Here is a 17553-nt window from a genome sequence, read left to right as displayed (position 1 = left end):
TGAGAGCTTTCCCATGGCCCACACAAGCTTGGCTTTTGGTCATAAGCCATTCGGTATATTGGTTGGCATCTTACATGTACTTAGTAAGGATGTATTAAATGAACTAATGGATCCACTTTAGGAAAAAGAAAATGTATCCCTTTTAAAATAGAAACTAGTATGTACCCATTAGATATTAAGATTCTTTTGCCGAAATAAATTTCTCCAAGAGCCTTAATCTAAGTTGTTCTCCAATTTTCTTTCTCCTTGTTCAAGAAGGAAAGATGTGTTTTTGCAATGAAGGCTGTGATCAGGTATAGATCCCCAATGTTGTGCATGCTCTCATGATTTTGTTTTCCCTCATGGATAAGGGAAGTATTCATGTGTTTAGAATTAAGAATAGAGGAGTTCTAATTTGCAATGTTCGAGTGACTTAATAAGTAGATTTTCCACCGCAGTTCCCTGGGCATGTTTATCAAATGTCAAGACTGCCATTGCCAGTCCTAATAGTCTTCTAATTTTTGCATTAATATTGGGAAAACTTGCAAATTCCCTCCCTGATATCTTGCCTGGGTTTTCTGATCAAAGAAACATGCTTCATGCATCTGGCTCAATGTATACATTTCCTGTCTCATTTTCAAACCTTGAGTCTTGGGGGTAGCCCCAGGAAACAGTGCTTAAAAAGAAACCTCTCACTCTCCTGGTAGTTTTGATTGTCATGCTAATTTAGGAGACACTGTCACAGACCAACTTAGTTTGTCATATATTCTCTCTCTCTCTCTCTCTCTCTCTCTCTCTCTCTCTCTCTCTCATATGTTAAATGGATAAAAAAATTCTGAGATTTCTCTCTCTGGGAATTGTCATGATGGAGAACCTACGGGTGATCTAAGCTTGTTCTGCTGCTAGAATGTCCTAATTTCTTCATGCCCGTGGTTTTGACTTGTTGTTTAACAGGTCGGTGAGGAGATGATTCCCACCATGACAATCATGAACTGTATTAGAAGCAACAGAAGCAATCCTTCCTTAGGGTGTGAAACTCACGGTGTGTTCCCCTTCTCTTTTAGTGGCCATCCTTCTCAAAGATGACTATTTTGTGAGTGGTGCTGGCCTGCCTGGCAGATTCAAAGCCGAGAAGGTGGAGTTTCACTGGGGCCACAGCAATGGCTCTGCGGGCTCCGAACACAGCGTCAACGGCAGGAGGTTTCCCGTGGAGGTGAGAGAAGATCTCTAGAGATCTGCAAGCATGGCTGTCCTTTGAATGTTGATGTTAATCACATGCTCTTTCCTTACCTTCATTTTTTTGTACAAATCAGACTGGATAAAAAGAAACATTTCTGCCAAGAAATCCTTTATTGGCTGGATATCATGATGCATGCCTGTAATTTCAGTGGCTTGGGAGGCTGAGGCAGGAGTATCGCAAGTTCAAAGCCAGCCTCAGCAACTTTGCAAGGACATTTGCTCAGCGAGACCCTGTCTCTAAATAAAATATCAAAAAAGGATGGGGATGTAGCTCAGTGGTTAAGTGCCCCTGGGTTCAATCCCTAGTACCAAAAAAAAAAAGCCCATATCTATAGCATGTTATCTGGATGCTTCCTACCAGGCCTCTCCTCCTTTGTTCAAGGGGAGAAATAGGGAAATTGCAGGCATCCTGGTTTGGTGGACTCTCCCCTGGTCAATGCAATTGATCATTTGTTGATTTGACAGTCTCTTTTCACAGTTCATTTCTGAAACGTTCGTTGCTCTCTGAAGCCAACATTTTGTGTGAAACTTGGGTGACTTTCATTGTCATTCTTTGGAAAACTAGTGACATGAAGAAGGGTCTCAAACCTTCTTTGTTTGGAGGGTTTTCTGCTCCTGGCTACTGTTGAGAAAGATGGTCTGTTAGTGGCCTGAGTCCCTGTTAACTTTGCCTGGATGGATGATGACATTTTGCTTTAGTCCTGACATACCTTACACCTTTTTACAGACCCTCGGTGCTGATGTGCAGGGAGGAGAGGGATCTGGTCACCAACTCCGTCATTAACCTTAGCTAGGGATGCGACTTCCCTTCTGTGGCTGACTCATTGTTGTGAATATTCTTCTGCTGTGATAAACGTGTTGGTTGGCTCCAGATGTGGTCATTCTTAGGTCTAAAATGAATGTATTTCCTGTCTATGATTCTACCCAACCATGGAGTGACTCTGAACTGGTAGCATGTTATCATCCAAGGAGCCAAGTGGCCAAGGACTATTTCCAACCTTTAACGTTTCTTGTCCTGCTTTGTGAATCCAATGAATATGGTACCACCTAGGCGTTCTGGGTTTATTGTCCCTGTTCAACAAAGAATCGAAGAACAGACACAGATAGCAAGCAAGAAGTAGGTTTATTGCAAAATTGACAGAGATAGACCTCTCCCAAGAGAAGGGGCCTCAGAGCTGGGAATCCAGTGGGGGAGTTCTGGCCTGTTCTTTTTATGGTCTCTGAAATTTCCTCCTTTCCTTATCTCCTCCCCTGTCCACGTGTTCTTCACTATTGGTGCCCCCCTGTCCACATCTGTTTTAATTTTTTCTTGGATCCCTGCTTAGGAGTACAAGTATAGAAGTGTCTTTCTGATTGGGTCCCCGTTTGTGTCCACGAGCGCTTTGGTCCTGCAGGAAGTTGACCTCCCTGCTCCTCTGTTCTGGCCCCGCCCCGACCTCCTCACTTACCATCTTGCCCTGGCCGCCTCGGCCCTTCTACATCTCCCTCAAATACCTGAGGCTCCCTTCACAAAGAAAATACATGTGCGTATCCACACAGAGGTGTTCATTTGCTTCTAATTGCTGTGAGCCTTTGGGGCACATTCCAGATCCAAACCCTAACCACATAGACTTGCATGTAATTTCTCGGGTTTTATTATTCAGCCCAGCGCCTCATGTCTGTGTTTGGACCTTCTGTGTATCCTTGGAGCTTAGGTGAACGTGCCCTATAAGATGGGGAAAATCTCTTTGTTTATAGAAACTTTCAAAGGTAATAGGGGAAAAAATTCCAGGTCAGTTCTGTGATTCCCCAAATCTGTGATCCCAAAAAAATTACATAATCATTTTTCCAGCAGATTCTAAATCGGCATTCTGTCCATCAATTCAGTTCTGACACCTTCTACCTGATAGAGCTTCAGACCCAGTCTGAAGTCTAGGTCTCTGGAACGTCTGTCCAATCCAAATTGGGGCTCCCTTAACCTACTCTTTACATCCCATTAATTTGCTTGAGTGGCTCACAGAACTCGGGAAAATAGAAATGTTTCTTTGTTTATTATGAAGAATATCTTAAGGGATGCACACAAGTAGGCAGATGTCTCCATGGGGCTGGGGTGTGGCACCCTTCCTGCACATGGTTTAGTCCTTGTTCACTTTCTTGTAAGATGCTAGGGATCCATCTGTCCTAGAGCTCTCCATGGTCAGTTTTCTGTCACTCTGACAAAATACCTGAGAAAATCAACTTAAAACAAGAAAAGGTTCCTGGTTTTTTTGTCCATGATCACTTGCCTGCATTTTTTCTGGGCCTGTGGTGAGGCAGAGCATCATGGCAGGGAAGTGCCTGTTGGAGCTTATCTCCTGGTCACTAGGAAACTAAAGGAAAGAGTTAGAGGAAGGGACCTGGAATGAAATGGTACATCTGCAGTGATGTGCTCCCTCCAAGAAGGCACTACCTCCACAGTTTCCATTACCTCCCACCAGGTCATGAAGTTATGAATGCATGAGTGAATTAATCCATGAATGAGGTCAGAACCCTCATGATCCGGTCTCCTCCCCAAGGGCCCACCTCCGAATACTGCTGCCATGGGGACCAAGCTTTTAACACATGAGCTTTGGCAGACATTTTAGATCCAAATCCTAGCACTCTGCAAACCCTATCCCTTGGGATTTAATAGAGGATCCATTTAAACATGGACAGCCCTAAGGAAAGGTGACTGGACAAAAGGAATGTGAACCATTGTTGATCCTGTCTCTGTGCTCCTCTGCCTCTCTGTGCAATATTCTTTCCGCCTGGGTACACAAGAGGTGTCTTAGGATCTATTAGCAGATAAGGCAGGTTTATTACCTTTTCATTTCTGTCACCAAACTACCTGAAAAGACCACCTTAAAGGAGGGGATATTTATTGGGGGCTCATGGTTTCTGAGGTCTCAGTCCATAGACGGCGGAACCAATGTCTCTTGGGTCCAATGTGAGGCAGCATATCAAGGTGGATGGGTCCAGAGAAGGACAGCTGCTTACCTCATGGCAACCAGCAAACAGAGAATAGAGGCAAGAGGGGAAGGGGCCGCAGAGGAAGATGCACCCTTCCAGGACATGTCTCCAGTGACCCATTTCTGCCAGTCACACTTCACCTGCCTACAGTCACCACCCAGTGAGTCCCTTCAAACCAGGGTGAACTGAATGGTTAAGTTACAGTTCTCATAATCCAATCAGTTTACCTCCAAATATTCCTGCATTAACATGCCAGCTTTTGGGGGGACACCTTGTATCCAAACCATCATAACAGGTTACAGAATTTCTTCATGGGCAGCTCCAAGACAGAAAGGTAGAGTTTCTCTGACTCAACTTGGGGAAGGGATTCTAGTTTCTGTGGTCTACCTTGGAGAAGGGATAAGGAATCTTGGATGAAAACCAAAATATGCATATCTTAAGACCACATGCTCCTACTGATGCACAAAGAGGTCATCCCACCCACTGTTCCTTGAAAAAACCAGCAATTGCTACTCTGGGAAAACAGTTCGTACTCTTTCTCATTGAGCTGACAGATTCTCAGTACCCAGATCCTCTCCCTGCACAGGGAGTCCTCTCTCTGTGGACTTCCTGTCCTAGTCACACTAATTATATATGTCTCCTGGGAGGGATTCTACTTCTCTCCACCCTTTGAATGGGATGAATCATTTCTTAGAAGTCTCGCTTTATTTATACTTGGAAAACTTGATTTTGAGAAGCCAAATGACATCATGCTTTTCTAAGTGTGGGGTTTCCCTTCTGGTCTTGCTGTCGGGTTCCCATTGGCAGTGAGAGTGGAAGGGGCCGTCTGGGTCCAGCCAGCTCTGCTCAGAAGCCTCTTTGTCTTCAAATTGGGTTACCATTTGTTCCATTCATGTTTTTCTGGACAAAAGACCTGTGCTTGAAAGCTTGAAAAAACTTAATCGGGCAGCTACCTTGGCAAGGAAAGTCTGTGGAGCTAGGAACTGGGGACCCCAACTTCATTTGTCACCACCTCCTCTAATACCTAGACAGCCCGTCTCCTCCTTATATTTTATTGTGGAAAAATGCACAGAATAGATACATACTTTCATGAAACCTTATTACTCATTTTAAAATAAGTGTCTCAGTTTTCCATTATTTAAACCATTGCATTCAGAAGCTAATCCACGGTGGCATCTACGACTGATTGTTTTTACCAAGTCGCTTAAGGTTTTTTTTTTTTTTTCTTTTTATCAGATGGTAGGTAAGGATGCCCATATTAATTGGATTTCTCCTCCAAGCCCATCAGGTTGCACGCTTGCTTTCTGCAAATGTGATAATCATGTTCAATTTCTTAGTGGTATCTTTGGAGGAACTCGAATTTCAGAGATGAGAGGTAACGGAAGCAAATTTAACTTTAAAATATGCACAACCCAGTTGCTCACTTTTGTCCAAAACGTGTCTGCAATATTTTATGCTAGGTTGCTTTATTTGAGCTCTTTATTAATACTAGCTCTTTCTGAAATTTTTATACTGTTTGAACATCTCCGAGGTGGATTATTTCTTTTCATGTAACTACATCATACTTCAAGAAACTAGAGTGAAAGTTTAAAAAAAATAATTAATGTGTGATGGAATAATTTAGCAGCATTGAGGATAGTATTTATCCTGTATGTACTGTGCATGAGGGCTAGGGGACAGTCATTGCAGGAGACTGCACTGGGACTGGTAGAATAATTCAGTTGTGGCTCTCAACTGAGGTTGATGACCTACCCCCTGTCACCCTGGCCAAAGTCCAGGAAGCACTGTCTGGAGACATTTTTGGTCACACCATGTTAGCAGGGATATGCTACTAGATTCTAGTGTGTAGAAGACAGGGATGCTCCACAACTTCCCAGTATCCACTGCATCTGGTAGCCAGATGTTACTCGTGTTACCACTATGAGCTACAGGATCAGAGAGATCAGGGTGTTGAGTGGAACTGAGTCTTTTAAACACATTTGGAGACTGAAGACTTGATGGGTGCAGTGGCACATGCCTGTAATCCCAGCAGCCTGGGAGGCTGAGGCAGGAGGATCATGAGTTCAAAGCCAGTCTCAGCCACAGCGAGGCCCTAAGCAACTCAGTGAGACTCTGTTTCTAAATAAAATACAAAATTGGGCTGGGGATGTGGCTCAGTGGTCAAGTGCCCCTGAGTTCAATCCCAGGTACAAAAAAAAAAAAAAGGACTTGTCTCTTGTGGTGGTTAGGTGGTTAGAGAGGAATCGTTCTTTGCCTTGTGCCCTATTAGAATGACTGGTCCTGCCTGTTAGACTCTACTGTTCATACAGTCACAACCTTGGGAATTTCAATAGCTGGCTCAGTCCTTCAGCCCCTGCAGGCTGAATTTGAAGCTTGTGCCCCAGGAGAAGCTGGAGCCGCTCCCTGGGGGTAAGTGGCAACAAGCCTGCCTTGTAGGTTTCGATGCTTTCCAGGAACGCTCTCAGGTCATCTACAACGTGGGCATTCAGAAATTGGAGCGCTCCACATTTTCCTGGCTGAAATCCTGGATTTGGTTTTGCAGGGGCAACACTTAGAAACTTCCAGTCTGATAATTAACCAAAGACAGTCCCGTGAAGACGAAAGAAAACAAAAACTCTTCCTTTGCCAGTGTTCTGGACGGCTCAGTTAAAGTCAGAAAAGAAAGCCTCAGTAGTTGCAATGCAGAGCCTCAGAGACTTGACCCTATTTGGGTCCTGAAACATCCTCAATGCCCTTACTTTTTGAGCTTGATTCTCTGCCTGAAGGTGAGCTTTTCCTGAGTCTTTTGTTGTGGAGGGGTGGGGACAGAAAGGTAAACAAGAAAGTCACAGACCATGCCTTCAGGCTGTTTATACATAGTGATGCCATAGAAATTGAACAGTCATATCAATGCTATCTAGTTCCAGGTTGACTAGTCTTAGAAGCAGAGGGACATTTTGCCACAGATGAAAGATTGTTGTCGAGTTAATAGTATTTACACAGATGGAAGAGATGGATTGGAGCCTTTTGGTAGGACAGAGATGTCCAAAGGCCCTGGGGCTGACCATGCCTGGTGAGTTTTGGTAAAAATCCAAAATATCTACTCGTTAATTCCTAGAACCTGTGAATATGTTCCTTTGCATGGCCAAAGGGAATTGTAGATGTGATTTAGTGTCTTTTAAGATCATAAAGCTTAGAATAAGATAGTGGTGTTATAATGGTGACTGGAAATGGAATGTTCCAGTTCTTCCATGACTGCTGGACTTTTCTGTGATCTCTCCCACCACAGTCATCTCTGATAGCTCTTTTGCCCATGTGAGTCTCCTCCCCGTTCCTTGCTCTGTCCGCGTTTTGTAGTTGGTGATCTCAACACGGGTTCATATAGTGCTAATTGGAATTGAATTAGGCCATGTCTCCACTAATAACTGCAGTTGGATTTAATTCAAGGAGAAACCTCCAGGTAAGACCTCTGAGCTCCATTAAAGTAGAGGTCCTATGGGTGTGTGTTGACTGAGGTAATTAAAATCTTATTGATTATAATAAGAGATTGCAGGAGTTGTTGATTCAGACTTACTGGCGCTTACGTCTTCAGTAAGCTTCAATGATCCAAAATGATTGTGCCCTTTCCAGCAAAACCCCCCGGTGGCTTATTTCAGCTCTCTTGAGAGCATCTTATCAAGTGAAAAGCAGCGGAGATGTTTTTCTTAATATATCCCATGTACACATCACCATATGGTTCCGATCTAGAAGCCCTTATCTGAAACCTCAGAGGCCAGATGTTTTAGATTTCAGAATCTGTTTTTGGAAAGGTGCTGTCGCCTACATGCTTGGCTGTAGTGCAGAACACACGCACGAGGGTCTGCAGACACCCATCTTAAAGGATTCACCATTTCACGTGGCCTGAAGACTGTAAAAACATCTTGACGTGTTAAAAAAGAAATAGTTGTTGAGTGTCTTTGTGAACTAGATGCTTGTTATTAAGTTGGGGGACTGGGCCATTCTATTAAAAATAACGTTTGCGGTATCCAATTTTTTTCTTCTCATACGTTGTGTACTTTTGGGGTCACTTTGTGAAATTGTTGCAGGCCACCTTGTCCAGCCCGGGTTCACAGAGCCCTTTGACAGTGGAGATGATGACCAGGCTGGTTTTTGACCTGCACCTGTCTCTTAATGGGATCTTTTCTTGCAGGTGTCACAGAGGGTCCCATGGCTCTCTGGTGTTTGCTATCTGGTGCTGCGTGGTTTGCTCTGTATTGACTTCTGTCAAATGGCCAAGGAATGAGTTGAAATTGAGTCAGCGACCTTATTGAAATAAAGACTCTATTTTGGAGAAGGGTGTTTCAGCCTTTAGTTTTCATCTGGCTGATCTTTCATGCGCACGTCCTGTGTTGATAAGAGGCACATTTGAGGAGGTCCCTATACTTGGGGTGTGCTCCAGGGAGATGTCCCTGGCTGGTTGTGCAAAGGCAGGGAGCAGGTTTTTGTGAGCTAAAACCTACCTTGTCCCTGTGTGGTATCTGACAGAGCTCACAGGTATCTTTAGATGTGACCTTGCCTTGGCACCATTTGATGTTCTGTCCCTGACATGTGATATGTTGATAGCGGGTGGAATTGTGCTGAGGACTGGTCAAAGAGATGACACTTTCTGAAAGGGACATTGGGTAAATTGGAGGTAGCCACCAAGGTGAAACCTGGGCGCCTTCATACAGCCCAAGAGAAGGCATTGGGTGGGTGCTACAGTTGGGGTGGGGCGGTGACGGTGACCGTGTTGTAGACATATCTTAATAAGCACTGCTTGGTCTAGAACTTTCCAGACGCTTGCTCCTGGGGTTTTCACATCAGTCTTATAAGCAAGGTGCTCTTACTACACTGAGTTTAATTATTGCTTCTCCAGGATCCAGGCTCTGATAGCTCCAATACCCGAACCACAATTTTTTTGTGATAAATAATCTCATTGTTTTTCTTTTTGGTGTTCAAGGCTGTTTTGTTATAAACACCCATGCAATGGAAATAATTTTATTAGAATCTTAACTACTGTTTATTGTATAATAAGCAGGCAAGGAAAAAAAATAAACCCAAAGGGCTTTAAATGCTCAGATTGCTTAATCATAGAGAGGGGGCATGAAGGGTACTGGAAGTATTGTCAGCTCTGTGCTTAGAAATATCTACCGAATATACTGGTTTTTTTTAACCCGATTTCATCACTTAGAGCAGCTACACCTGAGAGTCAAGGTGAAGTTAGGCACACATTCTACTTCTACATTTTATATGTACATATATATATATATATATATAATATACATATATATATAATATTTATATTATATATATATATATTATTTGCTACTTCCAAATTTTTATAAGGAACATTAAAAGCCATAAAAGGAAACAGGTCGTTTTATTTGAGTTTTACAATTAATTTTATTTTCTATTTAATTTATATGATGCCATAAAAATGCAGCTTATGCACACACTAATAATTGATCATCATAAAAGCAATTAAAATCAAACTGATTTTTAATCCATTATATTTACCTTAATGTACTCAAAATACGATGCCAACAGAAATTGAATATAAAAAGTTATTACTGAGATACATTGCACTCTGTTCTTGTACTAAGTCTTTGAAGTTCAGTTCATATTTCATGCTGACAGCATGTCTCTCCTTGGACTGGCCACCTCTAAATTCCACACGTTTAGAAGCCACAAGTGGGTACGGGCTGCCATATGGAATCTGGCAGACTTATGGATTCCAGACATCACTAATGGAATTTAGATGGTAGACTCACCAGGAGATGAAGAGAAGCTGATTTTTTTTGGTAGTTTTTCACTTCCAGCACCAACAAAAAGCAGGTGAAAGGATACATGATAGCAGGTATGGAGGATGAATGATTTTAAAGATCTCATGTGCAACATGAAGACTGTATTAACAGAATTGTGTATTATGCTTTTGTTAAATGAACAGACTTTAGTTGCTATTGGCCCAATAGGGAAAAAAAAATGGGGACCTATGTGAGATGCTGGATGTGTTAATATGATTCACTTTTGTGACCATATATGTATGTATGTAGGTTTATATATATTTTTTCTCTATATTTATCTCACAATGTCACATTGTGCACCTTAAACATACACAATAAAATCTGTTCACACCCACACATATGCAATAGTTCAACTTTCCATTGGAACCACAAAGTGTTCACCTAGGTATATAGCGGGTTTTTTTTTTTTTCTTTTATAAGCTTTTCATTTTTTCCCCCTTATTTTTTCACTTTTACAACATTGATTCCCAGAGCTTTGAACACTATTCTTCTCAGAATCCATTTCCAAGCTGAAGAACTCAAATAAAGCTGGCCAGGGAGACCTTTATACACGGAAGGTAGAGACCTCAAGCGGCTGGATCAGATGTATTGTAAGTTCAGGTCAAGAGGATTTATGGGTATGTGGTTCAGCAACACCCCCCGCCCACCATCTACCCCCTCTTTTTTTTTTTTTTTTTTTGTCCTGTCAAGATTTGAGCAGAAAGATTTCAAACCATCTTAAATCTAAAGCCTTTAGCAAGTTCTTTAGTGCCACTGTCACTCAGAGGGGACAGTCAGAAAGATTTACAAGGAATAAAAAGAAGGCAAGTTTAAAAGAAAGTCTATTTCTTTTCTCTCCTTTAAATCTCTCTGGTACAGAAACTCCCAGCACCCTCTTTATTGAAATGGCAAGAAAGTTCCTAATGCGTATCCATCTAGAATTCATAGTGTTCTGGATACATTGACTGTGATACATGGAAGCCAGCCAGGCAAATCACCAAAACCCTATTTTATGTAAAAATATAAATTTTACCTCTTAAATATTTGAGGATGTCTTAAAAGACAGGCCTTTAACACTTAGGTTAATACATGGAAGATTTGGGGGGGTTAATTGCAAAATAACTTCTTAATCCCAGCTCTTAGATCATTCGGATTCAGCTTCAACTTCTGATTCTCCTTTTTTAATCCTCTACTGCATTGGGTTAGGAAGTTCAGTATTTCAGGGAATTTCCGTAGTTTATGCCTCAGTATTTATTATTCCATGGTCAAGGTAGCCATTTTTCAGGCTCCCTCTGTGTTTGCTGTTGAACTTGCCTCTGTCTCTCCTTTCTCTGTTTATCACTCCTTGTCTCATTTATTAGTGGGCCATGTTTGAGCTGAAATGACAGAACTAGGCACAGGAAAATACCTTTAAATAAGCGTGGCTCCTGTATAGTTTCTGGATTCTCGTTAGTCCTCTTTCATGGGTCTACATGAAATGTGAGCTGTGGTCAGTTATATTTAGGAAATTCTGCATAATATGTCTTTCTCTTACAGCTTGATAATGAGCTAACAGAATAGACATCTTGAAAAATACTCCAGGAGAAAGAGGATTTTAAGGGATTTTCATTTGACTGGGACTTGCTCAAACCCAATTGACTATGAAACTTGTTGTGGTTTGGATGTGAGGTGTCTCCCAAAAGCTCACGTGGGAGACGATGCAAGAATGTTTTTAGAGATGAATGTTTTTAGAGATGGGTTATGGGAACTTTAACCCAATTAGTGATTGAATCCCCTGATCGGGATTTACTGGATGGTAACTGGAAGTAGGTACGGTATGTATGGAGGAGAGGTGGGTCATAGGAGGCATGTCTTTGGGACAACATATTTTATCACTGGAGAATGGCATCTCTGTTTCCTGGTGCCATGTTCCCAGTTGCTTTCTTCTGCCACATCCATCTGCATGATGTTCTGCCTCACATCAGGCTCCAAGGAATGGAGTTGACCTTCTGTGGAATGAGACCCCTGAAGCCCTGAGCCCGCAAATAAACGTTTCCTCCTCTACAATGGTGCTCAGTAGGTCTTTCAATCACAGTTGGGAATTGGCTGACTAAAACGGGACCCTTCTTATTTGTCTATCTTGTGAGATTACTGTTGAGGAGAATACCCTCGGGAATGGCCGCCCCCAAATCTTTCAGGGCAGAGCTTTTCCTTGGTTGATGTGACAAATATTTAGATTATTTGTCTATGCTCTTCTTTTCCAGTTCCTGAATCCTCAACAGGGTTTCTTCATTCAGCAGGTTGAGGAGTCTTCTTTGTGTGGGACCCACAGGGTCCTGCCCTCAAGGGACTTTAACTTCAGTAGGTGCTGAAGGCCTGAGGCAGAGGTTTGCCCAGACTGTTGGTAGCACATCCAGGAGGCCAGTGCTCCTGAAGGAGAGGCAGAGGGGATAGAAACAGGAAATGCACTCAGGCAAACCCTCTAAGTTCCCAGGCTTTGAGGCCTTGTGCACCAGGGGAAAGTCCTGGCCTGTACTTCAGGCTGGTTTGAAGCAGCTAGAATATTCTCAGCAAAGGAGTGATATTATCTGGCTTATATTTCTGAAGCATCTCTCTTGTTCCACTTCAGAGTAGGAAATATCTGTGGATGTCCAGTGAAAAAATAATGGTTATCAGTAGAAAGGTGACTGCTTGGGCCAGGAACGGCCAGCAAGAGGCCCAGTTCAGATTATTTTGAGTGAAGAATGTGCTCACTAAGAGGGAGATAGGATAGTATTGTTATCACAGGTGATCAAATTTGTATTTCTTGGTTACCAAAAATATATATAGTAATTATAATAATAATAATGTACAATTTGAAGCAGACTTCAGGATAACTAACCAGTCTAATACTTTGCAACATTTCATGTAGATTTAAAATAAATCTTTCGAACTTTTGATTATGTAATATTCACATATATTATTATCTATTACATACGAGTTTTCATTGCATAATAGATGCTGTATGCTGAAGAAGAATGGAACACAGAGATGTGATTGTTCAACCTAATATAAATAAAGCAAACCTCCTCCTCACAGGGTAATTTCAGTTAAATCGAGTGCTTTGAGCCAGACCCGCATCTTCTCAGAGCTTATTCACTACAGATGGTCCCCCATTTATGATGCTTTGATTTGGAAGGAAAGCCTGGAGAAAACATACCTTACATTTTGAATTTTCATCTTTTTGGAGCTATAGCCCTTTCTCTTCATGCTGGGCAGCCACAGCGGGCCACAGTTCCCAGTCAGCCCATGATCATGAAGGGACCAATAGCCACTCTGCCGTGGACCTTGTTATCAAGCTAGATGATTGGTGCATTAGGCATATCAAATGCATTTTTTCACTTTTTGTTTTTGGTACTGGGGATTGAACCCAGAGGTGCTTAGTCACTGAGCCACATCTCCAGCCCTTCTTTATAGTTTCTGTTAAGCAGGTCTCACTGAGTTGCTTAGGACCTCACTAAGTTGCTGAGGCTGGCTTTGAACTCACAATCCTACCACCCTAGCCTCCTGAGCTGCTGGGATTACAGGTGTTCACCACTGCTCCCATACATACAATATTTTTTGACTTATAGTGGATTTATTTGAACGTAATCCCATTCTAAATTGAAGCCTCTGTAGCAGCCATTAGCATTACCTTGATTGTCTTCTCAACACACTGATCTTCAATTCGTCTATTCCCCACCACCACACTTTTTCCATCATTTCTACCCTGGCTCAAGCCATTACCATCTCTGATTTTCATTTTGCTACTCATTCTTCAAAGGTCTTTCTTGCCCCCAGCAAGTGATTCTATACAGTAATGAGAGGTTACTTTTAAATGCTTGGATTGCTTTAGCTTAAATTCTTCTAGTGCTTTCCAATCACATCTTTAATAAAAAGTTCTTACTTTGACCCTCAGTGCCCTCTTGACCTGATTCCTATACCCCACTCCCTTCCTAAACTCCTCGCCACCCTGTGTTCATGCATTCTTTGATTCCAGAATGTTCTCTTCCTGTTTATTGCATCTCCTGGCTCATTCCTGTCACCATCTTGCCAGGTATAACATAGCATGCTCTCTCCTCCCAACTCAGTCCTTTCCAGTTACTTAGTTTTATTTTCTGTATAGCAACTGCCACTGTTTATAACTATATATTAATTTGTTTACTAGGTTTGTTTAAACTCTCCTACCCCTCAACCACCCCCACTCACTGTCTATAAACCTATGGAGGAAAGGAGTCAGTCTGTCTGTTCACTGCTAAATCTCAGCTACTAATGAAGACAGTCCCGTCACAGCATAAGCAATCATATCTATTAGGAAAATAACATTCTTGTATTCTATCCTCATCCTGTGGGCACACTGGTTAAAGAGCAAGAAACGAATTCCTGAGAATGGAAACTTTTAATTCATTCATTATAAAGATGTTTAAAGAAGCAAATCCTCCCCCTAAACTACCTCTTGTATGAAGAATATGAATGACCCAAATAAATTAGTTACTCTCAAATAAACACATTCATCCTCTTGCCTCATGCCGTGAGGCTGAGGGTTAGTTGTGTGGCTCAGAAAAGGATCTTTTTAAGGTCCGTACTTCTAGAGTGTAGCTCTTCTATTAACAACCATTACGCCCAAGTATCAAGACAGATTGTTCCAATTAGTCAACGAGGTCCGGGTTTTTGAGAGCTGTTAATATGCACACGAGCAATTACTGTTGCAGAATTAAAAGGCACAGCTTTGGGAATTTTAGATTGAGATTATCAGTTTTGGTTGAGAGCTAAGGCAGAAGCCATAAGAATGGTGTGCTGCCTTTTTCTGCGGCTCTCTCATGGGAAGGTGCTCTGGTGCCCACACACAGAAGGTCCTGAGGTTGCTACATTCTCATGCCATCTCAGATCAGTGTCTTCCTCTGTATTCATTGAGAATCAGTCATGGCTGTGTCAGAAGGAACAAGAAAAACCAGCCTCTTGAGCTCATGAAACCTAAGGGACCAGCAGAGTGAATCTTAACCAGAATTCACATTAAAAGGAAGTAGACATTTTTTATCTTTTAAAAGCACATTCGAGTTGTTTTTTTTTTTTTTCCTGGTAAACGAAAACATTCTCTTCTCTCCTCCTCCTCCTCCTCTTCTTCTTCTCTCTCATCTATATTTCCATGTTTTAATAAAATGCATACAACATTTCCTATGAATGTCTCTCCATTGATCTATAGTATGCACTACCTTCTTTCCAAAATTTACTAGAATCCCACAATGTAAGCCGAAACTGGAGTCCTGGAGTCAAAGAATATGTGATTTGTAGACTTTGGAGGTGACACCCTCTTTTTTCCAGTCAATCTCAAAAGTGCTTGATAATCTGCTCTTGCAGCTAAGGTACTGCTGCTTTTTCAGAGTCTCACCTAAGGAGGGAATGGAATGTGAGTTCTCGATGGTTTGGAAACATTAGTAGGATTCATCCCATAATGCCCCAGTGGAGCATTGTCAAGAGCAAGGCATCTCTTGGGAGAAGGTGCTTAGGACATCAATTGTGATAAATAAAGGCAGGCAGGCCTGGGTGAGTCACTTCCAGGAAAGGAGGACCCAGATAAGTTATGAATGAGGGTGTGGATTGCAGAGAGTGAGCTGGCCTTCATCTCCAGAGGAAGTGATTGGAATGGACAGCGGTGTGCAGATAGAGGGTTTTGACATGTTTTGAAGGGATTCTCTTAGAGAAACAATCTGCTTGGTCATTGATGTCCCAGAGGGAACCAAGTTGTACAGAAGTGGTCTCTGCTGAAGAATCCGATTACAGTTTGTGACACAGCCCCTGGGTCAACAGCAGCTGTTAGCCATGGGATTTGTCCTGCTAGGGACCTACTCTATCAGGTGTGGAGAATTAAAAGATATTGCCCAAAATGGTATGAAAAACAGCTCCTTGGAAGAGGAAGAAATTCAGATCTATTGCACAACATGGTCATTGTAGTGAATAACAGTGTGTTGAATATGTGAAATTTGCTAGGAGAAAGGGTTTTGTTTTATGGCCTTAAAACCAGGTCCTTGTGCATTCTCATGCCATCCCAGATCAGTGTTTTCCACCACCAAGCCACACCCCAGCTCTGAGAGAGTAGATTTTTAAATAATCCCAGAAAAAAAAAATAAGATAAGAAATGAGATGATAGATATACTAACTTGATGTAGTCATTCCACAGTGTATGCATATATAAGAATATCATCTTTTATAACTAATTGTTTTAGTCAGCTTTTTTGGCTCCTGTGACTCAATCACGTGACCAGTGCAGTTGTAGAGGAGGAAAAGTTTGAGGGCTTACAGTTTCAGAGGTCTCAATCCTTAGAAGGCCAGCCTCATTCCTCAGGGACAGGACATCATGGAGGAAGAGTGTGGTGGAGGAAAGCAGCTCACATGGTGATCAGAAAGCAGAGAGAGACTCCACTCTCCAGAGACAAATAGAGACCCCAAAGCCATGCCCCTAATGCCACCTCCTCCAGCCACACCTTACCACTTCAGTTACCACTGAGTTAATCCCTATCAGGCGATTAATTCACTGATTGGATTAAGGCTCTCATGACCCATCATTTCTCCTCTGAACCTTCTTGCATTGTCTCATAAGTGAGCTTTTGGGAGACACGTCACATGCAAAACACAGTACTAATATATGTAAAATTTGTGTTTGTCAGTTAAAAATTAAAAAGAAGAAACAACTCTTGAGATAATGATGGTAGTTGACCTTCCAAAAAGTACTTGACTATGGTTCCTTACAGTGCTCTATATACATTCTGTCATTGAATTATCGTTTATTAGGAAAAAAAATTAGAAAATAAAAAAGCACTTAATAACCAGTATCTGGGGCTGGAGTTGTGGCTCAGTGGTAGAGCGCTCTCCTAGCACATGTGAGGCACTGGGTTCGACCCTTTGCATCACATAAAGACAAGTAAATAAAGGTACTGTGTCCATCTACAACTAAAAAAATTAATTTAAAAAGTAACTGATATCTCTACTTTATGAATTTAAAAACAAAAATAAGGTAAAGGGATCATCCTGATAGACATCTCTGTATAACCTAATGTGGACCTGCTAGAAATCAGATATGGAGCCTGGTGAGTTAGGTGCCATTTCTCATTGATCACATAATGCTATCATTATGGCGCATTTCCAGTATTTTGCAAAGGACAGGGGCCAATGTATGTAGAGCCATTATCAACAGGAGTGTGTTCCTAGCCTACAGTGTGACTTCAAATCTTATTTCTGTTTTCCATCTTTGTTAAAGTTCTCAGAACTTCTAAAAATTAAATCTAATTTTCCTACTTACACCTTACTGCATGCTACAGATTTTTTTTCCGAAATTAGTGCATTTTACTTTTCAGAATAGGAAATAAAAAAAGAGCAGAACAATGAGTCTAATTTAATGTCATTTCTAAGACCTTATTTTGCTAAGCAAGAACAAGTACAATATAAAATCATAAAAGCAAATTGTCCTTAAAATGCAAATCATTCATGGCCTTCAGATTGTCAAAATAATATATATTCAGTATAAAATAATTTAAGCAAACTTGTGAGGAAGCATGTTTTTTTGCAGACAGATAACGCTCTTATAAACGCCCAG

The 17553-nt window shown here is 41.6% G+C and overlaps 1 protein-coding gene across 3 annotated transcripts in view; it reads left to right on the top strand.

The window, feature by feature from the left end:
- Ptprg (protein tyrosine phosphatase receptor type G) overlaps nt 1-17553 on the top strand; it is a 712009-nt gene that overhangs the window by 424934 nt on the left and 269522 nt on the right. For all 3 annotated transcript variants that reach the window (XM_046452932.2, XM_046452933.2, XM_046452931.2), the window contains exon 4: nt 1044-1192. In XM_046452932.2, the coding sequence (XP_046308888.1) occupies nt 1044-1192 (149 nt within the window). The remainder of the gene's footprint in view (nt 1-1043; nt 1193-17553) is intronic.

This window comes from Marmota monax, unplaced genomic scaffold, assembly GCF_021218885.2.
Source record: "Marmota monax isolate L192 unplaced genomic scaffold, Marmota_monax_Labrador192_F-V1.1 WCK01_AAM20220418_F8-fsc00042, whole genome shotgun sequence".
In the NCBI taxonomy this organism is placed as follows: domain Eukaryota; kingdom Metazoa; phylum Chordata; class Mammalia; order Rodentia; family Sciuridae; genus Marmota; species Marmota monax.
The sequence above is the reverse complement of the archived record's forward strand: the minus strand, read 5'-3'. Positions and strand labels throughout refer to the sequence as shown.